Raw genomic sequence first — 16,657 nt, 5'->3', positions numbered from 1 at the left:
TAATGTGTATATAGTTAGATAATAGTTTGTTCTTAATTTAAATAAACTATATAAAAAGTTCCCAATCGATTGTTGAATTATTTATCATTTTATATTAACGATTGTTGTAGGAACCTAAACACAAAACCTAACTGGAAGGTATTACTACAAAAATACCTTTGACAGATCACCTAAATGTGCTTGATTTTATAGGTGCTGTAATTTTTATGTTGGTCCAGCAAATTTTTCAGGGGTTCCACTGGCCCAAAAAAAGTTGTCGCCACTTTTTCGCGACGCGAAACTGTCAGTTATTCCGACCTTATTAATTATGACAATCGTCTAAGAAACCTTACAACATCAATGTCATTGACTATATTATTACTTTTAAAAGTATATAAATACATAAATAATAATAAGTTACTTCATAAGTCTTAATAAACTTTATTTATACATAAAAACATTGGTTTGCACATGATAAACAATCACATATAACCATCTTCTTTGCCAGGAACAGCACATTTGCGCGTGCTGCCTTCACTGCTGCCTCATTCTTTGAGATTGATGATTTGCTGGCAGCCGCCATATCCTTCCGAAGCTGCATCGCCTCAGCAGCAGTCTGGTGTTCTGAAAAGAAAAAATAAATAATACCATGAGACTTTGTTTTTATTATTTTCATACTGTATAATCAAATTTCAATACAAACAATACAGCTGGGAAGCAATGTGAATATGCACTTTAAACTAAACAATTTGCTACCACACACAAACATACCCTTTGTTTTTACATGCTTAGTTAAGGACTCCTTTTTCATAACGTTACAACCAGATGTAAATGCATTTTTGAACTAGCTTTTAACACAGTAGTCACAAAACATTGTCTTTGTTTTCGCATCATATGAAATGAAAGGGAAATCTGACTTCCAGCTATCATTGAATTTTCGCTTTGCTACAGAATTATCATGTTTTTGCAATTTTGCAGGATTTTCATTGCTTTCATTTGTTTCAATTTCTAAAGCACGCTTTCGAGGATTAAAGAAGTCATGAAAATTATTGCTTGTGAATATGTAATCATATATGTGTCTTTATATACGAAAGCCATCAACATAATCTGTGAAAAATATGAACACTCTTTAACTAATGTGTAAATAACAATACACTTACCATGGTATTGATTAAAGAGTAGCCGCCTTATATATCGATATAATCATTGATCTTTGTGCAAGTTTGTCCTAAGTGTTACATAATTGAGTGTTCTTTATCATAAAAGAACCGTTAATCAGATAATAACCCCCATAAAACTTGACAATAGCAGTAAAAACACCGACTGTAACACTTTCACGCTTCCGTGATTTCAGTGCACTCTATACTGTAGGTCGCTTACATCGTCGTAAATCAATATTTACAACTGACAAACGCTGGCCGCTTATGCTCGGTCGCGTGCTTTTCGACTCGCAGTACATTTTCGGATAGGATTTTACCGATTTTTTTAAATTCGCCACTTTAAAAAAATTGGAGCCACTTAAAAAAAATTTGCGCCATTTGGCGCCAATGGCGATCGACAGCGGAACCCCTGATTTTTGCAGGATGTGCCACCTTTAACCTGTTGACCTTAAAATCAATAGGTGTCTTCCTATTCTACCTAAGTCTAGTAATCCTCTTACCAACATCATTGTTTTAAGTCAACATGGTTTTAAGATATCAATAATGTGGAAACAAACAATCATTCATGGATTATGGATTCACATAATAAAACCTAACAACAATTCATTGTCAATTTCCAATAACAATAATTATCATCATAACAATATGTACTTTAGGCAACGTACTATTATCAAAATTTTACTCAATTTTAGTTGAGAAAATATATGTTTAACATATATAGCAGTTAGTAAAAAATTGATTAGCATGATTAATCATCCATCCGGAGTCTGAGTGAATCAGAATATGACAATACATTGAATAATGATAAGTCAAGACAGAAACATATTCCTTGTAAAATTAGTGTGTACTTTACCTGTATAAATTGTATTGTGAGAGCCGACTTGCCTACACCACCTCCACCTACAACAACCAGTTTATAATTCTGGTTTACATTGCTAGTATCCCCGCGATGATTTCTTGACATATTTGTCAACTTGTTTACTATCCAATTTGACACATGCGAATCTTTCAGTAGGAGTAATACAGCTAGCTCCGGCTGTCTAGGCATCTCTAATTCCCTGACGCAATAGTACCAGAAGCATACAAGCTCTCACTCTGGATCAGCAGACGATTTATTTCATAAATCAATCTTACGGAGGAATCCGAGATAGCCGATGTATCACGATTGACAAGCTCTGAAACCCTCGCAGTGGCTATCTGCCCATACGGGTTAACGTAGACACTGCTTTCCAAGAAGGATTTTTAGTTGTTATTTTTTTTTCTTATTTTCTGCAAATCCATGTTGTTGTTTGTTTTTAAGTAATCGGACCTTTAAGATATTTTACAGTAAAAAAAGTAAAATAAGTATAAAAAGTCATTGCATTTATTAAATCATGTAAAATAAAAATAATATTTGAGTCGGCCATCATCACGATGTGTGAAATGTGTGTAATGCCGACATTCCATAAGCATTTATTGGCAACATAAAAAGGCATACACGAATCGATCTGTTACCTATCCAGTCGTTACATCTCCCAGACGTTACGCCCCTAGTCTTTACACCCTCTAAGCCTATCTATTATATGTGTACATTAAAGTCTTACATAAGCGTCTAAATGTCTATATAATATATTCTACAATAGTATATGCATACATCATACATATCGAGTACAGAATTATTAAAACGCGGCAATAAGTTTGTTCACGAAAAAGTATGCCAGATTTATTTGACATTTTTATAAGTTTATATAATAGTTTCCGTTAATTTTTGTAATACTCCAACGGACAATAGAATTCGTGCAAGTATCAAGACTTTATTTGAAGCATTATTGATGGTTAACGAGTCATTTTGTGTTAATCTCAGTCAAAAAATATGTCGATACCAAGGGCTAAATGAGGCAAGGGAGACGTGGATGTGTTGGTAGTGTTAAAAAAAACATCCATTCCAGTATATAAGCTTTGCAGGAAGCGTCATTGACTTTATAATTAACGTTTTATTTTTGTTTTAAGTCGGACATGCGGAAGACGGACGGACATGCCAATCAATTAATGCCTCCATACGCACATAAACGTTAAACCATTATACAATGTTAATGCGATATGCTTCGTTATGCTTAGTGGCACTCTTTGCAAATATTTCAAATGTAGAAACAACCCTACATATGAACCGTTATTACTCGGACACTCAAAATTTTCGGACACCCCCTTTTGGCCAAAATAATTATTTTTCTTGGCTCGAAATTTTCGGATATACGGGTTTTCGTCAATTTTAATGCCTCTAATTTTTCGGACAGTACATTTGACAGCGCTATTGTACCAGATTTCTTCCCTGTTTTCGCTTATGGTGTCACTTCCATTATACTTTTTGTTAGCGGATTTAGGTCATTAAACCTAGCAGGTGAATGCGTTAGGGTAATGGCCATATCGATTGCATAATTGTGTACATAACCATGTATATGGGTAAGAAGCAATGGTTTCACTCCATAGAGAGTTAACCGTGACAAATAATAAACGCTCCAGAACGTAATGCATTTATTTTACTATACAAACAATTAATTGAAGGTGTTACGACTGACGAACAAACAAAGAATTCATAGTTTTTTATGTAAGTGCATTAACTACCCGTTGATACTAGGGTATCGGTAAATCAAAAGCTCATCTTTGAACCCGTTCGTCAAAAAAGAGCATTGGAGTAACTTTCTGTAAAAAGAGCATGAGCAATTATTTTTAATAAAGTGCACATATATGTAAAAGAAAATTATACTATACGGCGTGTTATTTAACAAACCCGCATCCGATATCGTCTATGCAATCTATTTAATTTGTGCCTAAATGTTCGGACACCCGTTTTTTGTGTGTGTTTTTTAGTATCTTAATTTTCGGACACCATTTAGTACACTGTTGGTAAACGCAAAAAAAACATGAGTTTTTATTGTTATGCCCCCCTCATGCATATACTCTCCGCTTTGTACGTAAGATTTCTAATATGGTTGCAACTTTAAATTATATGCAGTTTCTTTGAAAGATCGACATATTGTCTTTTGATTACAAATATAACATTTTCAAAGAAATGTTTCGTTAAAGTGCATAGTCTTATGAATTTACGATCCCAACAATAAAATGCAATTATAGTGTAAACATGCGCATGTTTGCAGGTTGTTCCTATCCAGTGATTTCTCGGGGAGCAATTGATCTTTCGTTAGAAGCATGCAATTTTGATTGTTGTGCAATAGATATGTCAACTGCCATACACATGGATCAAAACACATTAGCAGGTCGTATTCGTTCGTTCTTTGTTCGTTGAGTAACTGTCTGAATTTTAACTTCCCATTACTATAACTAAATGCATTATTGAGTGTTCATTAGTTTTACTGTGATTCTTCAGTATGCATTGCTTACATTTTTCAACAATGAGTTAACTATGAAAGAACTTTTCTCGAATAGGTTTCAAACAAAAAGGTTTTCAAAAACAATTGCATTCATTATTTATTACAATTACTGCGTGAATACAATGAGCGTGCATTTTGAATTCAACCAACAATGACGTTATTGGAGCCGCCATTCTGCCCGACCAGATACCCGGAGGACGTCGAGAAACAACAGTGAATAGCAAAGTTCGAGCTCCACTGCCCTTGCACTCGAACCCACACTCGGTCGCCTTCCAAGAGTGGTGTTATAACGAAATTGCTGGTTGAATCGAAAGACGAGGATCCACCGGAATACATTTCTGTAAAAATCGATATCAGCAAACTTGTTGCCCAAAGCACCCAATCAGTATTCAATGAATACGATAACTGAGGCAGTAAAACATGCTTACCGGGTACTTACATATATCAAAAACATATAAATACAAAAATAAACATACTCCTTGTCAGTTTATTTAAGAAGAGACATTGATTATAAATTTTAAAACAAGAAATGTGTTTGTCAGAAACACAATGCCCCCTACTGCGCCGCTTTGAAGCCATATATTTGACCTTTGATCTTGAAGGATGACCTTGACCTTGACCGTTCACCACTTAAAATATGCAGCTCTATGAGATGCACCTGCATGCCAAATATCAAGTTGCTATCTTCAATATTGCAAAAGTTATGACCAAGGTTAAAGTTTAGTGACAGACACACAGAATGACAGACAGACAGGCCCAAAAACAATATACCCCCGATCATTCGATCCGGTGGCATAAAAACTGGGCTCGTTTATTACCGACAAGTTGGCCTCCATTTCAAACTATTTCCGTTTCAATATAATCTCGATTTGTGGAGGAACCAGCTTCGTGCATGATGTTGGAAAAGAACGCGTAAATGCCGTCAAACGGTGCCGTAAAGACGCTCGAAGTGTTGTCAAATCCGTCTCCATAGTTACTTATCACCTTGCTGAATACTTCAGTGTCATAGTGGTTTAGGCTGCTAATATGGTCGGGAATTCGAGCCTAAAATCCGACAAATTCGTATGGTGTATGACGCCTAAAACAAACGAAAAACAATTTACCGGTAACTTTGTCTATTTCGTTTCGAAAATAAACAAAACATATCTCTCCAAATGTCTTTGCAAATATTCGAATACTCTGAATGTGAGACATGCACAGTTTTAACTTTAAAATAAAATTTCGATTTTCAACGCAATCGTTTGTGATGAAAATAGTCCTTTATTATTGATTAGTAAATATAAATAAATATAGCGAAAGAAAAAGCTCTTACAATCCTTTAGTTTTCTTCGATTTCAAATCCGCCAGTTCGTTTCTTAGTTCTTTGTTTTCCTTTTCCAGTGACAAGAGACGATTTTCTATACCTGTCACTTTCCTTAAGATCGCGTTGACTGGTGAATCAGACGAATCATTTGCATCGGCTAAATCACAAGCAATACAAACCAAGAAGGTGTAAAATAGAATTATAAAGCCTATGGACTTCATCGTTAACCCGCAGAGTGTGACAATAAATATGCATTATAAAGGGACTTAATTATTTCCTTATCATTGCTTCATTGTATCTATTGTAGACGAATATGCACTTACCCGAAATGTCACTAAATGAGATCTTACGCCATGCTTTATCTTTGAAATACTGACCTATTTCATGGACCTATACAGTCCCTGCCTATTACAACCAAGAGCAATACACTTTAAAGTATTTTGTATTGCAGCTCAGTATATGTATGTATGGGTAAATGCATATGTCATTTTGGTTAAATTTTTTGTATTAATGCTTAAACCCATATCTTCAAGTCTTTTTATTTTTTATTTGTATATGTAAATAACGCGTATAACTCTCAACTGTGTTCCTTAGTTACGTAACGCATGTTTGCAATATACATGTTCGAACAGAGATGTAATGATATATAAGTGATACATATTGGGTTCGAAACTTTTGTGGTACGAATGGAACATTGGTTGTATTATATGTACATGCGGATTTAGTTCATAGTCATCGGCGATTACCTTAAAATAAATAAACGCGATAACAATAATTGCGGTATATGCTACCGCTTTCAATGCAAAATTATATCTTCTGTGAATATTTATTGACTGCTACAATAAATTGTTTGAAACCACCGTTTATTTCATATTCATTTTCATGTATCAGTAACATCACTCGTGAACGCGATATACCCATTTCGAGACTAACTCAATGGGCTCGAACCATCTTGTCCTCAGGATTCATTTTCAATCAACATAAATAAATAATGTGGTATCCGTGTGAATTATCGCCTCTTTGACAGTAGTCATCGACGATAATATGAAAATTCCCTATATGCTTATTACTTTAAAATCAAATAGAAGCTTAATACATTTGTATTTGATTCTACAGAACTATGTACCTAATTGACCAATTGACAACATGAAACGAATTTTAAAACAAATGTTATGCGTAAAAATGCAATTTATTTTTTGCTTTCGAATCAAACAGTCGGCTGAGTCGTCATCTCTGTATTATATCTATAAACAACATTCAACGTTCAACTACCGTGTTCAAATATAATCGATCTTGTGTTTTCCCCAATGCTGAATATAAAAAAATGTCATTACAGCTTACAATACTTAACGTGTGCGATTATCTTCCTTTTAATAATAAAACCAAACTTCCTTTTGATTTCACAGCCAGGGTGTGACGCACTCGACAAGCTGCCATAAGTTTAACAAATATTTAATCAGGTGTTGTTTAAAAGATGTTGTGATAAAAAGCTGAAACAGTTGTCGTGTAACATATTTTCCCTATGAATTTTTTTTGCGTTTCATTTATTGTGGGATTTGGATTTTCATCATTACAGAAATTGATATAAACAAACACCACTGACTTAGAACAATATACTTTTTTTAATATGCAGTTGAAAGTAAGTATACTTTTTGAATCGTTTTGAGATACACTTTTTTTAAATTTTTTGTTGTAATATATAAAATGAAAAAAAAACGCCCATACTTGTATTGTAGTAACCATTTTTTAAATAATTGGTTGAGCTGTCAAGACTCGTGATATGACAGATGCACATACGTCATCAATAAAAAATAATTCTTAGTTTTTGCAGTTATAATGGATGTAAAATACATGTAATAATAATAATTATGATTAACACAATTATATACGGTACATTTTTTCTTATTTTTTAAATACCATTAAATAAATTGTCTCAAAACATTAATATTTGTAATAATTTTAATATCAAAATGAAATGAGTTCGGGCGCTTAGGAGCAAAAGCAGATGCGTTACCACTGCACAACGCATGCATTGATCTCAAATAATTGTTTAAACGCATTGTCGGTAATTCACGTTTTGCTTTAGTACCGATGAAACGGATTGTGGACGTTTTATTATTGTATCACTAAAAGATCACATAGTGTTCATATTTCAATGACGTTATTATAAACTGTGAACAAGTCCCTTTAAAATTTAAATAATAATATTACTAATTCTAAAATACGCTATACTGCCGTGAGTCTTGCAATTAAAATGTACAATGAGGTTGGGATTTATGCTGATTTCGGATCAAATAGTTATACTTCATACTGAATGACACTGGCCGCTTTATTTTTAGTAATAACTTATGTATAGTTTAAACATCTATTGACATTCAACTTTGTCTTCCCGTTTGCAAATTTATTATGGATATTACAACTGCAGTAACAAACAAATACATCTTGAGGATAGCTTTGTAATGTACGTCATTTCCTGGTCTATTTTCATTGGTCAAAAAATTTAAACAGAAATGAGGGGAAAATACAAGTCCTAATTAAAAACAACGATTTCTTTTATTTCAACATGACAAAGGTTTGTAGATAAATAAACGTGTAAAAGTATTTTTATTTATAAACGTTCAGATATATAAAAAAATGATAGTTTTTTTGGTTATCTTTTAGTCTCATTCAGCAAGTGTCTCTGTTTTGATATTTAGAAAATGTCGCGAAAACATGTAATTTAAAATGTCAACCAGCATTTTATCAATACGGATCCTGAAACCGCTTAATGTTTAAAATATCTAGAAATTGTGTGCATTTTTTTAAATCGTAAAGTACAGTTTTTCCTGAAAGTGTAAATCTTTGATTTTAAAATGAGTTTAGATTTATTTATTTCGTGACTGCATACATGTAACATTTACAAAGTTTTGGAGCATATTTGGGTTAAGGGGTAAGTTAGCTAAAAAAACTTCAGCGTACAGTTTATATAGTATTGACATACCTGTACGCTGAAGCCAACCCCATATCGAAAGTCAACCAGAGTCGTAACATATTTATGTCACGTTATAAATCAAAGAATGCTCATTTTCTTGGATACATTTGTACATATATTGTAGTTCTGGCTACCATAACTTTAAATGTCGCTTTTTATGATTTTTGACTGGCGCGACTTTATAGTTATGGACCAATCCCATTAGGAAAGTTAACCAGAAATTCCTGAAAAGTTGACAGTTAACAAAGACCGGTCCAAACAGCTTTTAAATGCAGTTATTGGCCCAAATCAACCACTTGATCGGAAAGATTGACATTTTTCACATTTCACTGATATATTCTTTCACAAAATACTATCTTAAACATTTAAAATTTATCTATTCTGCTTTAACATATCGAGAAAAACAGCGATGTGACTAGTCAAAATAATAAGACATAATCTACCGATTACGTCTAAATGCCTAACGTCGTTTTCTTATAGCAAATTGATTTCAACTTAAACTTCAGTTTTTCTCGTTAAATCTTTGCTAATGCATAAAATTATCATTAATTAGACATAAATGTGAGCGATTAAACAAATTCATATGCCTACGCCATTTTTCAGAAAAATAGTACAGTGCATTATGGGACACAGCTTTCATTTGACGAGCGAATTTAAATTTAGATTGAATGCAATACCATACATGTACAAAGTAATGCTTTATTGCGTCATATGCAGCATGTAAAAAAAACGTGCTTTCCGTGGACTTTCTGATAACGGGCAAAAATTTAAGTGAATCTCTGTTAACAATTACACTGCGTTAGCATGTAAATAAATCGTCAGGATTTTTTAATTTACTTTTTGTATACGTACTGAAACATTAAACATACACAAAGATCTTTTTATGTATCAAGCTTGTGTAGCATATAATAAACGATAACACACTTACACAGCCATAGTTTATACAATGAAATACAATACACGATAAATATAAAACATAAACAGGTAATCGTTTTAAATAACTTTAATTTGATAATTATTACGCTTGCACTTACCTTATTGAAATTAGCGCACCCAACCGCTCTGATAGGGAATACATGTAATAAACACGGACTCGCGAGTTTTCACACCTTTATTGACATTACCCAACAGATTAACACCAATTAGCTGTCGAGTGTCGTTTAACCTCTAATCGATTAAAATCAGTTAAACGAACAGATAAAGCAATCAAGCTTCTTTGAATTTTCTGAAAATACAAGTAGTTGCATAACATGGATTTGAATCAGAAATGGAAGGTTGGAGAAAAAACGGGATCCAAGCACCCGCAGTGCCTTCCCCAGGAATTTTTTCAGGCGCCTTGGGGTGGGTTCGGGAGGGGTGTCCCCTCACGACGTTTTTTTTTTAATTTAACGTGTCAATTCACGTTCTGTGGTGCGTTATAACTCAAAGAAAAACAGCGTCAAAAGACGTCATTTGGTGCGCTATGACTCTTCAAAAAAATCCCCCAGTCATTTAAAAATATATTTTTTTATATTGTTTAATTGTTTTAAAACTTTTCCGCACAGATAGTAAAATCCCGACTCGAACGATTCCCCAATACATCCGTTTCAACCCGACTATTACTGTATACTTACTATTTTTCAAGTTTCTATTTATTACCCGATAATCCCGTTTATTCCGTTTTTATCAATCTCTTTCTGGTAAATATTTACGATAAAAGCTTTCAGTTATTTCTTTAACACAAACCTTGCCATTTTTTAAGTGACTATTTATAGATTTGATGAAATATTGCCTCTGAATATGCGTCAATCCCCTGACCTGGTGTGGGCTTGTTAAAACGCTCAATACACGCCATTTGTATGCAATAGACGCGACGTTGTACATGCTGCATAATTTTCGCGCTCTTTTTAATTGAGAAAAAGATTCGACACAAAATAAATTTGCACTGCTAATTTGAAGCAAAAATATTTAACGTTGCGGTAACATTTACATTCGGAAGTGTGTTTCGGATTAAAAACGCGTTAACATCGACTTACGGGAATGGGTTTCGGATTACAAATTTAATTATTCCCATTTGAGATTTCAACAAATATTAACCGTTGCGTTATAAATTCAACGATAATTTGTTTAAACACTTTACGAGTCGAATAAATGTTTTGACGGAATTATGCATGAAATTCACGTTGTCCACGAGGATATTCTAACTATCGATTATCGGACGAAACATTTGCAAGTGTGCGTAATTAATTCAACGAAAATTTGTTAAAGCGCATTACGTGTCGAATAAATGTCAGAAAAACGAGGTGAATCAGTTCTATAAATGGACATGTTGAAATATACATGTACTGGAATTAAATAAATTGTTATCACATAATTGTAACCGGGAGTCATTTGCACAACTTACTCGCTATAATAATTAATTGGTTACCACTTGCAATTAATTTCTCATATTAATTATGAGTCATAGGTAACACTTGTTTACAGTAAAAAGGTGTGATGATGATGCCCGAAACCGTCTTTAATGTTCTGTACTGTACTTATTACCGGTTTTATATTACTCAAATGGTACAACTTCTTGCTAATCAAGCTGCGATAAACTCTTCCTTCATGCCCGACGTCAATCAAAAATAATGGTCGATAGTTAACCCCGCCCTCATAAGCATTCGCGTAACCGATTGGACGATGAACTTCACAGTTTGACGACTGGAAAGTTACCAGATACATCCTTGTCAGCATTTAAATGACCGTGTAATGTGGCAAGAATAATCGATACGCGCGTCATGCTATTCTCTTATCAGTGGATTATCCATTACCCCATGTGGTGTTTATGGCGATTACTTGTGAAAGTAGGTACCGAGTGCTCTTTTAAAACAGGGAATATTGATACACTGATAGGGAAACCTTGATTTTTTTTGACAATCTACACTTTCTTTTACTGAAGAATACACTGATCGGAAAATTTCAGGCGCCCCGGGGACTCTGATTTCGAAATTCAAGCGCCCCGGCAAGGGGCGCTTAAATGGCCTGCGGAAGACCCTGACCCGTCGCGTTATATTGGACACAGCGTTATAACGGACCGCACTATATTAGAGTTACAGTGTACTGAACATTTACCATGGTCTAATATAGCCATTATACGCATCTTTTGGCGATTTAAAAACCTGAAAATTATAAAGCGTTGCAGCGCAAAACGATTGAATAATTTGGAGAATTCTGTTTTTGTCGTTTAATTTTATGAAACTACGAAGATTGCTTATATAAAGTTTAAAATAGGTCGCTTATACATACTTGGCAGGATGGCCGAGCGGTCTAATTGTTTTTTACTCCAGGACTCCGGGGTCACGGGTTCGAGCCCTGATGCCGGCTACTTTTTTTCCCTATTTTTAAATTTTATCCTTGATTGTTTACTGGAGCTTTTTAGATCCAATGTTTATATTTATCAATATAAAGCATTTAATGACAAACTTCAAAACATGCCAGAAATCTGTGAAAAGGCCCCTTTAATAAAACATTTTTTTAAAGAATATATGGTAGGTGTTTATTTCGATCTAATACGCCATATGAGGCCCACGAGAACAACATTTTTCACAAATGGGGGGGAATTGATCAAGTACCATTTATATGTTTTCATTTTCGTTTTAATGTTTATTTGTTTTAACTTCTACATTACTTAAAACAGTCAAGTCAGTGAAATACCATTGTAACTGCTGTTAAATATAACTGCACTTTCCATAGTATATTGCTGACTTAAATAAAAACAAAGGATTATGAAAATAATTGTTCACATGATATTTCTGTATCATTTAAAACAATAAAAAAAAAATACTGATTGTCTATCATGATATGATACGAATGATGATATGATATTAAAACCTAAGTCATGTAAGTGTCTTAATTAATGTATAGAATTAAGTTTTTACATTCCAGTATCAAAGGACAATTTTCTGAAAATTCTCCTCTGCTTTTTTGTTTTGAATTCTTGGAGGACCTTTGCAGCATCAAAACTTCTCAAAGGGGGTCCCTCAATGCTAATAGTCATCAGTGTCTGCAGGGATGATTCATTCAGCCTGTTTCTATGGGCAGTTTTGATGTTGTTTTGGCATGAAAAGCCACGTTCACAAATGGCTGTCTGCACAGGCAAAGTCAAAGCAATGGAGGCAAGTTTGAGTAAATTTTGGAATTGTTCCTTGTGACATTCAAAGATTATTTTCCACAGGATAGCAAGCTTATCCCTTGGGTACCTTTGCTGAAGTACTAGTGGCTTGAGTAAAGAATACTCAGCTCTGGTTGCTTTCGCATCTACAATTTCAGGGACCTCAGGAACACCTCTTGGTTTGCTGTAATAGTCCAGTAAGACGTCCAGTTTGTCGGATCCATAGGCATCTATCTGTGATGTAGGAACAAATGATAGGTCTCTCATAGCCAGAGCATCAAACGCGGAAACAACAGAAATGCTGTCATCTGGAAACCTCTTTTTCATGTTTTCTATTAAGTTATTAATAAATGTCTGCATTGCTGATTCAACCAGTTGTTCCTGTTGTGTTTTGTAGCTTAACCCATGATCAAACAATGTATCACCCTTCAACCAGCGATTTTCCTTGTCCAATTGGGAAAAGTACCCGTACCGGTCCGATTGGGAAAAATTGAGTCGTGAAAACCTCAAAATTGGGAAAAATCGAGTCGTGAAATCCTGAAATTGGGAAAATCGCGTCGTGAAGTTTGGGTCTTATTGAATACATCATACAGTTCATACTTAATTGAACATACCCATTTAAATAATCATTTGCAGGCATGCCTTAATGACCATTAAGTTATAAAGTTTATATAAATAACAAAATATTATAAAGAACACACCAAATCAATTACTAGTTGTTTTAATCTCTTTTAAAGCAATGTCTCTCTCTTTCATTTTTGTGAAAATTTCAACAATCTTTGGTGTTTGATCATCACTCAGTTGCTTGCATCCCTCCCTGCACAGCATCATTATTGCTGTCAATGTGTCCTGTGATAGATGGTTCCGATTGGTTTTTTGGCATAATATTTGCTATTATGACTCATTTCAAACTACGATAAGGTTACAAACCGACGTAAAACAGTACGCTGGCTGCCTGGCAAAAGAACCGGAAACAGTAACAACTCTATTGATTGAATGCGCTGAATAATAAAACCCGAAATTAATCGAGCGCGTGGTTACACACAACTATACGATTTTCTTTGTTCGCTCGCCGAAAGTTGGTTTTTTACGAAACTTTCTATCGTTTTGAGAAAAAATTCGGATGCTGATTGGGATTTTTCCAGATGCCGATTGGGAATTTGGGAATTTTCGCTCGATTGGGAAAGTACCGTTTTGGGAATTTGGGAATTTTCGTTCGATTGGGAAAGTACCGTTTACCGGTACTTTATAAAGAAGGAGGAAAATCGCTGCTTCAACAGACGTTTGAATTCTTGCTTGTAATGTCCATCATTTGATTTCAGGTACTCTAGTTTTGAAATTGTAGTATCTACAATAGGCTTAATGACAGAAACGTCTAGAGAATCCTTCTGAAACACCAGGTTGAGGGTTGTGATGACTGGTATGATATCCATAAGATACCATGTCATTGCTGGAAACTTATACTGCAGCAGAGACTTTCGAAGACCAGTTGCCTTTGGGTCCTTAGACAATTCAGTGGAATCAAAATAAATGATGAGTGCAGACCAGGACTTGTATATACCTTCTAGTACATTATAAAAGGAAAACCATCTGATATCATGCATCTCTTTCATCTTGATCTGGGGTTGGTCAAATAAATTCTGTATTTCAGCTAGCCTGCTGCTACGAACTGAAGAACTCTTGAAGTAGTAGTACAGGCTTGTAAGAATGGACTTGTACTGTTGTATTACATCTACTTTTGAGGCTGCCTGGCTGGTGCATAGGGCTAACCTGTGTGCAACGCAGTGTATATTAATGAGAAATGGAGACATTCGTTTCAACTGGGCTGCTACACCATTGTTCATGCCAGTCATCACACTGGCTCCGTCCGAGCCCAGGCAAAGAATTTTGTTAGCAGGAATTCCCCTTTCTGCCAATGCAGTTGTCAATTTGTTGGTAATGGTAGTGGCATCTTTTTCACCTATGCTAAAGTTACCAAGAAAATGGGATTTAACATCAAAATCTTTAGAAATAAATCTCACATACAGGATGAGTTTACCAGTGACAGAAATGTCTGTAGACTCATCACTTAATATGGCAACACATAATGCGTCTTTCATCTCATCAAGGATATCAGCCATGAGTGTATCTGCTATGGATTGTTGTATTTCCTGGAATATGACCTGTATGATGCATTCCCACTAACATTCAATTTTGATACATTACTACACCCTTCTTTCTCTAAGAGCTCTAATAAGGATGCATACTTGTCTATAGCTAAGTTCTCTTTGGCTAACCAGTACACTGTGTCAATTGCCGATGTAACTGCTGCATCTTGGTGTGAAATAATATTCATAACAGTCTGTTCTAGCGCATGTTTTCTCTGGGATCGGGCAATAACAGAACGTTTATGATCGGCTGTATCGACGTGTCTTGCCAGTGTTGATGTTCGGAAATTCGTGCAACCAGTCGTGAATGTGTTAGAAAGTTTGTTTTCAATGCAGAAACTGCAAAGCATTTCACCCTTTTCATTTTGAGTTAGCCAGGGCCAGTCATTTTTCCATGAACTTTGGAAATGGGATAGTTTTAATTTTTTCGACGAACTTGGCTCGGATTCGCTGTTTTGTTTCTCATTTGTTTCGGATTCTGGCGTAATGGATTGGGAATCGACACCAACCTCCTTCGCCGATGCCGGTTTTGTAAAAAAATCTGTTATCCGCTTCTTCGACATGATATATGACGTATACAAAAACAATCGTCTGCTTTTCTTCCTTAATCATTCACGAGTCGCATCCCTTTATTTTTTAAACGAAATTTCTTATATTTTAATTAACCCAAGTATCATTTTAAACGAAAATTCTTTAAAGTTTATTAACCCGTGAATCGAAGAGTTAATTCCCTTTGATTTCCGGTGTTTTTCTCAATAAATACGCGAAGCAGAATTTAACAGTTTAAAAAACCCGTAACGGATATCGAGTGCGCGAATTTTCTCGCACACATGCTGCAGATGTGCGCGATCTTTGAAAAAATAGCGCGAATCGCGCAATCGCGCGGTCTAGAATGAACACTGCTCATTATGAGTGAGACATAATAATCATCGAAACATAATACTGATAATCGAATAGTTCATTAAAAGCGAAAAAAGTCTCCGACACTGTATTAATGGACATACACTATACTTAAATCCTTTAGATAATTTACCCTTTCTCGTTCTATCAACCAATTTAACTCTTGTGCATACTCCTTACTCTAAATGCAAATATTATCTTGGTTTGGGGATTTCAATGTTATTTCTGTGATCATGGAGTCTAAGTGCAAGACTTAAAAAAGTATGTTGTTTCGCTTGCGGTTGTTAAAGCCAAAACGGGGCTTCCCAGCTGGCACAGCTGCTGATATTCGGATCTGAATACTTAAACTTATTCAGACCTTATTCTTAACCATTGCGCGTTTTACGATATCGGATTTTAGGCGGGAATACAACTCAGTGAAACTATTCAATTTCTTATACAACATTGAGAATATTAACAGTTATTGATATTAACAATATCAGCGACATCTTTTTAAAGACTAAACACCTTTTCAAGTATCAAATTTAACATGTCAATAAAATATATTAATACCAATAAAGGTTTCATTTGATATTGTTCACATTAAACCTTTAAATGAAAGTGTTGCTTTAACTATTTTCCGTGTCTTAACTTAATAAGCCGCGAATCGTTTGCTAAAAACAGTTAACAAAAAGGGCTATACGTTCTAATTCTTAAT

At 34.7% G+C, this 16,657-nt stretch overlaps 2 protein-coding genes and 1 long non-coding RNA gene across 5 annotated transcripts in view; 1 reads left to right on the top strand and 2 right to left on the bottom strand.

Moving 5' to 3' along the window:
- Window positions 1-2,144, bottom strand: part of LOC127853173 (ras-related protein R-Ras2-like) — a 33,908-nt gene extending 31,764 nt beyond the window's left edge. For both annotated transcript variants that reach the window (XR_008036512.1, XM_052387431.1), the window contains exon 1: window positions 1,993-2,144. Coding sequence is in view for 1 of the 2 variants with exons in the window: in XM_052387431.1 (XP_052243391.1) it covers window positions 1,993-2,103 (111 nt within the window). In the remaining variant the exon portion in view is untranslated. The remainder of the gene's footprint in view (window positions 1-1,992) is intronic.
- Window positions 405-1,452, bottom strand: LOC127853174 (uncharacterized). The gene is made up of 2 exons (XR_008036513.1): window positions 1,140-1,452; window positions 405-603 (listed from the first exon to the last, which is right to left on the bottom strand). It is a non-coding gene; the product is annotated as an uncharacterized LOC127853174 (long non-coding RNA).
- Window positions 2,145-8,269: 6,125 nt separating the features above from the next.
- The window catches only part of LOC127853467 (inner centromere protein-like), a 39,785-nt gene continuing 31,397 nt past the window's right edge, over window positions 8,270-16,657 (top strand). For both annotated transcript variants that reach the window (XM_052388018.1, XM_052388017.1), the window contains exon 1: window positions 8,270-8,382. In XM_052388018.1, coding sequence (XP_052243978.1) covers window positions 8,374-8,382 — 9 coding nt within the window. In that variant the 5' untranslated portion in view covers window positions 8,270-8,373. The remainder of the gene's footprint in view (window positions 8,383-16,657) is intronic.

The sequence above is a fragment of the Dreissena polymorpha genome, chromosome 12, assembly GCF_020536995.1.
Source record: "Dreissena polymorpha isolate Duluth1 chromosome 12, UMN_Dpol_1.0, whole genome shotgun sequence".
In the NCBI taxonomy this organism is placed as follows: domain Eukaryota; kingdom Metazoa; phylum Mollusca; class Bivalvia; order Myida; family Dreissenidae; genus Dreissena; species Dreissena polymorpha.
Note: the sequence above shows the minus strand (reverse complement) of the source record. Positions and strands in the feature narration are given on the sequence as shown.